The 6,759-nt window shown below is 33.0% G+C and overlaps 1 protein-coding gene across 1 annotated transcript in view; it reads left to right on the top strand.

Annotated features, from left to right (window-relative positions):
- LOC110030039 (tRNA (guanine(10)-N2)-methyltransferase homolog) overlaps positions 1-6,759 on the top strand; it is a 68,595-nt gene that overhangs the window by 34,372 nt on the left and 27,464 nt on the right. Inside the window, exon 3 of the mRNA XM_020732577.1 lies at positions 6,626-6,700. Coding sequence (XP_020588236.1) covers positions 6,626-6,700 — 75 coding nt within the window. The remainder of the gene's footprint in view (positions 1-6,625; positions 6,701-6,759) is intronic.

The following is a 6,759-nucleotide window of genomic DNA, read 5'->3' as shown; positions in this document are numbered from 1 at the left end:
TTGAAAAAGGTGATGGTGCAACTCTGTGATTTTTAAACTTGAAGTTATATAATAAACTTCTTCAAGGGATTCAGGGTTTTGAAGTTGTATTTCGCGTTTAAGATCAAAATGAAGTCCATTAAAAAATTTAAGGGCACTCTGCTATCATTTTTTTGAAGACGGTAACTAACAATAACTCAAATTTGTTGAAATATTCAACTACAATTTGATTACTTTGACTTTGGCTTATGAGCAATGTTTTTAAAGACGTGGGCGTTGGGCGGGGCATTTTAGCTGCTACGGGGCAAGGTTTAAGCCCCAAGGCATTGGGCGTAAGCCTCACAATATGAACAAAAATAAGGAATATAAATATTAAGAGAAAAAAAGAAACCATTTATGCTTAATAACAAAATTATTAAGATATATTAAAAGAATTTATATTCATTTAATTTTAAAATAAGCTTTCTAGGATTAGAATCTTCAAGATGTTAGTATAAATCCACCACAAAATGTAAAAACATATCAAAATAGGTAAATATATTTGAATCAAAAAATAAACTTGTGTTCAATTGATCTCAATCCCTGAATGTTATTCGTTTTTCAAATTCTTTCTCAAAATCTTCTTCTTCACCAATAATTGTATCCAAATCACAACTAGGACTTTCATATTATTTGCATTCAATATTCACTTCATTAAGGTTATCATCATGCTCAATCTCAGGTGCATTCACATTTTGTTTCTTCTTATCATTGTTGCCTAAATTAAAAAAAAAAACAAAATGACATTCAAGAATACTTAAATTTTTTTTTCTATAAGAATGCATAATTATGTAAAGAACAACTAAATGTAAATAGGAAAATTTCATTCAACTTTCTTTTTCTATGAGAATATGTTATAAAAATATTATTTTTTCCTTGTATAATATTATTTGATTTTTCATTTGCATTAGTTTTGGAAACATTTTTTTGAGATCAACATCAAATACTTGTTCTTCATTCACCCAAAAAGGTTCTGTGGAAGCATTGAATCTTCTTTCTTAACAATCCACTCATCAACAGAGTCTATGTCATTTTTCAATATTGGATTGAAGTCTTGTTTTCTTGTTATACTTCTCTACCTCAATCTAGTATCATATCTTGTATACACCAGAACATTCAATCTCTTATGCTCTAATATGTTCCTCTTCTTTGTATGAATCTAAGATAAAAAAATATTATTTTTAAGAGGTGATTGTGAAAATATAAAATAATTATTTTAAAAAATAAAAAGTTATTGCCGATTCGAAAGTGCTCGAATTTCTTTCATAACCTGATGAACTGCTTGCGGTGCTAAGAACTCAAATAATAAAATTCATTAACTCAAGCGTTTTCTACCATATCTCATACATCAATCAGAAGATCGTATCTTTCTTGAGTTTATAGCAACTCTACTCCCAAAATTTTCTTTTAAGTTATCATACAAGCTTAATTGAATATCAGCTCTTGGGCATTCTTCATAATCTAACATTTTTTTTCATAAAAGCAAGTAACCCTTGTTTCACTCGTCATCATTAGAAAAATTATCTTCACAGCAGAATTGAGGAATTAAATAATAACCAGCTGCATGTAGTGATTATGTAGTTGGACTTACCATCTTGCATCAATTTTCCTCCAAATATGTCCATACTTCTTTTCATTATGCTCACAATTAAAAGCATTATTTTCTTTTGCTGAATCCATTAACTCATAACCATGACTGGTCTTTCTTCTGAGTCAACCTTTCTTAAAAAATTTACAAGCGGTATAACACTTTTGATACAACAAGTTAGATGACCTCAAAAATATGGATCAAACAAAATAAATGCTCGAGCTTTTAGATTTTCTGTCTTCTTAGCTCATTGACTAGAACACTAAACTTCTGTGGAGAACATTGTCTGAGGTGGTTGCTTCTGATTATAAATGCTTTGAAGGGTCAAATATACAGTAGCAAACTGTGTGATGGCTGGACGAACGAGTTCCCTCTCTTTTGTAAATGATCTCATCAAGGACCCATGTGTGCTCATAAATGAATTGAACAACTTGTTTTGCTTTTGCAATTGTGCTTTTGTGAATATTTAACTTTTCAATATCTTCTAACATTATGCAATACAATGTGCTGCTTAAGATATCCAATGAATATGTTATTTTTTTATCCATTACCTTTTTACCGCATTCACATAATTTGATCAATTATCTGTTATAATTTGCACCACATTTTTTCTTCTACTTCATCAATCCTGTCATCCAAATAAGTGAATAATAACTCGCCACTCATTATATGCATTAGAAACATCCACAAATTCAAGGAAAAAAGTCCCAGGTGGACCATTAACAAGAAAATTAATCAAAGCTCTACCTTTTTTCTGTCTAACTATCTGACATAATTGAGCAGTTATATTTACTCCATGCCTTTTTATGCTTCTCTATCATCTTATTGATTGTAACAACTTCATTTTGGAGTATCCAAGTTCTTAATTCATGTATTGTAGATGGAGCAAAACCAAGTCCAAAGTTAGCAACTACTTCAAACATAGAGTATAATATGGATCATTGGCAACATTAAATGTCAATTTGGTTGAATAGCAGAATCTTCCAATTACTTTACATGCTTCTTTTCTTTCATCTTTTTTCCGCTTAGAATGTAGAGTTGAATTCCTTGCTAGTGTTGTGTGTAAAGAATACACAGTCATCCAATTCTAGGTGGTCTTTGAGAGGAGTTTAATAATGATGAATTAGGGGCATTTTGACATTCACAATCATTTGTTGCTCTACTTATAATATCAATTAATATATTGTCACATTGCGCTTTGACTTTTGCATCTTCTTCTAATGTTTTCCTGCATTTCTCTTGAACTTCAGTGGGGACTTTAGTGCATGGTTTAATGCTCTTGTGTGTGCCGCCAAGATGTTGCTTTATTTTGTTTATTGTTCCACTACACACTTGATTACAAAACTTACATCTGAAGTACTTTTCATTATGTGTGTTTGTTGTCTATTGACATGCGAAGTTCTTGCTAATGCGACAATTACTAGTCACACAATCACCATTTTCCATTACAAGTTAATAACTAGCATTATACATTAAAAAAAATCAGGTAAAAATAATAAAACTATTGTAGTTATAGTAAACTCACTGTAGCTACATTGAAATTACTGTAGCTATAAGAACTCATTGTAGCTACAGTGAAATGATCTATTAATTCCTTATAAAACCTAAAAATTCACGTGTAATTTGATTACACAGTAAAATTGAGCTGTGGCTTGCGGGAGAGAGGAGGAGCGTTTGTAGTAGAGAGGAAGCAGGAAGACCATGATCGTTTGCTGCGGGATCATCTGCGTGCGAGAGACAATGCAACGACTGCTACGGAATTGTTTGCGTGCGACTGTGGGAGAGACGAAAGAGAAGATGCAATTGCTGTTTGTGGGAGGGATAAAGGAGACTACTGTGGGACTTCTTTTGCGGCGTTTCTGGGAAATTAGTGATTTTTTTTTTCTGTTTTATTTACCTAAACAGTGAGGTGTGTACGTTCTGGTGGGGCACAAATTGAGCTCTTGGGGCATATAAGGTGATCTAGTGCGTAAGTCCCTTGAGGATTCTGCCCCCCTCTTGGGCTTAGGGCGAACTGGATCTTGCCCACCCCTGGGCGTGCCCCGTAAATGCCTCTCAAAATAGAGATTATGAGCTGCTTGACTAGTTGTTTCTTGAAATAAGATGGTGGATAATTTCTTAGGTGATATTTCATTTCAACTCAAGTAGTAACTGTGGCCTCATGACGCTGCAAATAATGTTTTTTAGAATTGATCAGTGATAAGTTCCATTAGTGCAAAATTTAATATGTTGAAGATCGTTTATATTATACCAATTAAAAATACTCAATTTCAACAATGCAATCGTGAAGACATTAGGATCGTAGATATTCTCAAAGGAAGAGTAATCAAGCGTGATACATTGTGTTTGGTCATTAGCATCATTTCTATACACGTGTCATTTTTGATGGAGTGCAGGATGATGAGTAGGATCATGAGCTTTTTCATAATCAATAGGATAAGGATGCTCTTTGAGATTCCTATGAGCATGTAAACACGGTAACTATGGAACATCTTCAAAGAAAGTTTCTTTTATAAGCAGTCCAAAGATCAGCTTTACGTCTTGTTTGAAGAGTAGGTATGTAAAATTGGTTTTGAAGTTGATCATAATGTAATACTCAAAGGTTTGATGTGGATCTATGGGTTGATCATTGTCATTTTGAGATTGATGATGATGATTTAACTTTTCGATATTCTTTGTGCACTCAAATTAAAAATAAAATGAAATTTTCAGGTTGCTCACTTATCGTTAGAAAAGCATTCTAAAAAAAAATTCACTAAAAAAAAGTCGTTTAAAATGGGAAGAAATTTCATTGCTGAAGACAGTAAAAATTTGAACACTTAGCACCTAGAAACCAAGAATTTTTAAGCTTTGGCGCCAATTGAAAGCTGAAGAGATGAAATGGATAATGGACATGAAAAGAAAATAAAATAATTTCAGCGAAAAGGATGCAAAACCGAAGAGAACTGAAGAGGGAAGAATGGATACTTTAGTTTTATAAACAGTATACGTGCACAATGCGTGGAATGATCCTTATACCCAGCTTGGATCAAATGCATATAACTTGCTTTCCCTCACACATACAAAGAATGAATTTATTTATAGTAACGAACATTATTATATTTTGCGTAAAGATAAATATATAATGTCATGATAATGTCCATTACATATGATTAAATCAAATAGTCTATCGTACGAGTGACTTAATAATGTTCAACTGACTGTTTTGCATTAGATTATTTTTAAAGGAGGCCATTAGAGCTAGGGTTCCTCTAATGGAAAATATGCTGACAGGAACATACCATATTTCAATTACTAGAAGAATGACATTGTAAGAGATATTGTAGAAAATTAACGAAGAGGGAGCAGTAGATTAGTGATAACGACCATGTGGATAGGTTGATCACATGCAATCATGGCCGATATGGATATTGGTGATATTATTTCTACTGCTGCAAGTTAGAAGCTCAATGCGTGGGTTATGAACTCAGGATTTTTTTTTTCCATGTCATGGTAGGTCATATGATGGGATTATGTATATGGAAACAATGGTGTATGTAGGACTCTAAGGCTTGAAACTTCTTTTCTTTATGACATATTATTACATTTTAAAGACTGGTTTAAGTTTAGACATATTTGATTTAAGAATGAATTTTATATCTTAATTTGTTCCAAGTCTTGTAGTACTTTTTTTTGCAATGTTGAGGTCAAAGTATGTAGGTACCCTTTATTTGCTATTAGAGCAACAATACTTTGAAAACTACATGTATATCGGGTACAGTTTGGGTACTTCAATTACTTCATATTCGTTGGATGCATTATATTTTTGGGAGTTAGACAACAGTTAATTATCAGGCTGCAGGAAAGACTACAAAATAAGTTTTTAAGTGCAATTTTAGATTATTGGATGGATGAGATTTGCATTGCACAATTCATCTCAGTTCTGGATCATATATTTGCGTCATTTAGTGTGAGGGAATGATTATTTCAGGAGTGAAAAATTAGTGGAAAGTGCTTGTTAGGTTCAACGCTACAACTACTGTGCGCGACATTTGTGCTATGGAGGTATCTCATGGGTATTTAGTTCTGGCTATGTCTTGACCTGATGTCATTGCAATGTGTTTTGTCCTTCGAGGTTTTATGAGCTTAAATTGCCCGACCTGCAGAGGATGAGGCACTGAGGAGATTTAATTTTGTCACAAGATTAAGTTGCTGGGGAGAATTTTTAATTGACTTAATATAAGGAGTATTTTATGTATTTTCCATATAAGCCATGTATACATGGGATTTCATTCTACATGATTATCTGATTAGGGGATTTGAAATTTGCATTTATACCATGGATTTCACACATAGAATTGATGCCTCCAAAGTTTTGCTTTGGAGAGAAGTTCTCATCTCGAGATTTGTGAATAACCATGTTGGGTTTTGGGAATCATGCCTGAGAATTAACTGTTCATGAAGTTCCTACCAAAAGGATTAATGAGAAGTATTCATGTATTTGATCCCATATAGTGGGGATAAGGGTAAGAATTATGATGATAGATACAACCATAGAGTGTTTGACTGTGTTTAGGTCCCATTCGAGACGAGATTAATTTTAAAATCTATAGTTACACGTAAAAGTTATTTAAATATGTTCAGTGACATGATTATTTTTTATAGCAGGACTTTGCAAAAAATAAAGTTGTTTCAATATATCTCAACCCGTGCTTGATAATTTGTCTCCTGAAATGCTTTATTTGTGGATAATTTTGAGGCAGTTAACCTGTAGGGAACCTGTAGGTGAAGCTTGTGCGTGGTATTTGTAGCATTTTTGTGACATGCTTTCTTCATTTGAAGCAGCACTAATCATGAAATCTTTTTGACATTCCTTCTGTGATAATGTTGAGTTCTACTGGGCATGCCATGTAATGTATGCAAATCATAACAGTGCCTCTATTGTCCTTTTATTTTTAAATCAAGGTTTGAATTGTCCTTTATTTAATTTTATTATAAGTTTTTGGTTTCATCTCTATGGATATTTTTGAATCCTTGCAGTATGGTCTGCCGAAGCCGCTTTCTTTGATGAGGTCAGATAATAATTTACCACCTTGGCATTCTGGGCTCAAGGAGGTATGCTTGACTTAAAAGTTATGAGACGGTTTACTTGCATGATCTGGTCTTTCTTCTGA

Source organism: Phalaenopsis equestris, unplaced genomic scaffold, assembly GCF_001263595.1.
Source record: "Phalaenopsis equestris unplaced genomic scaffold, ASM126359v1 Scaffold000636, whole genome shotgun sequence".
NCBI lineage: Eukaryota > Viridiplantae > Streptophyta > Magnoliopsida > Asparagales > Orchidaceae > Phalaenopsis > Phalaenopsis equestris.
This window is presented reverse-complemented; position numbering and strand designations above follow the sequence as displayed.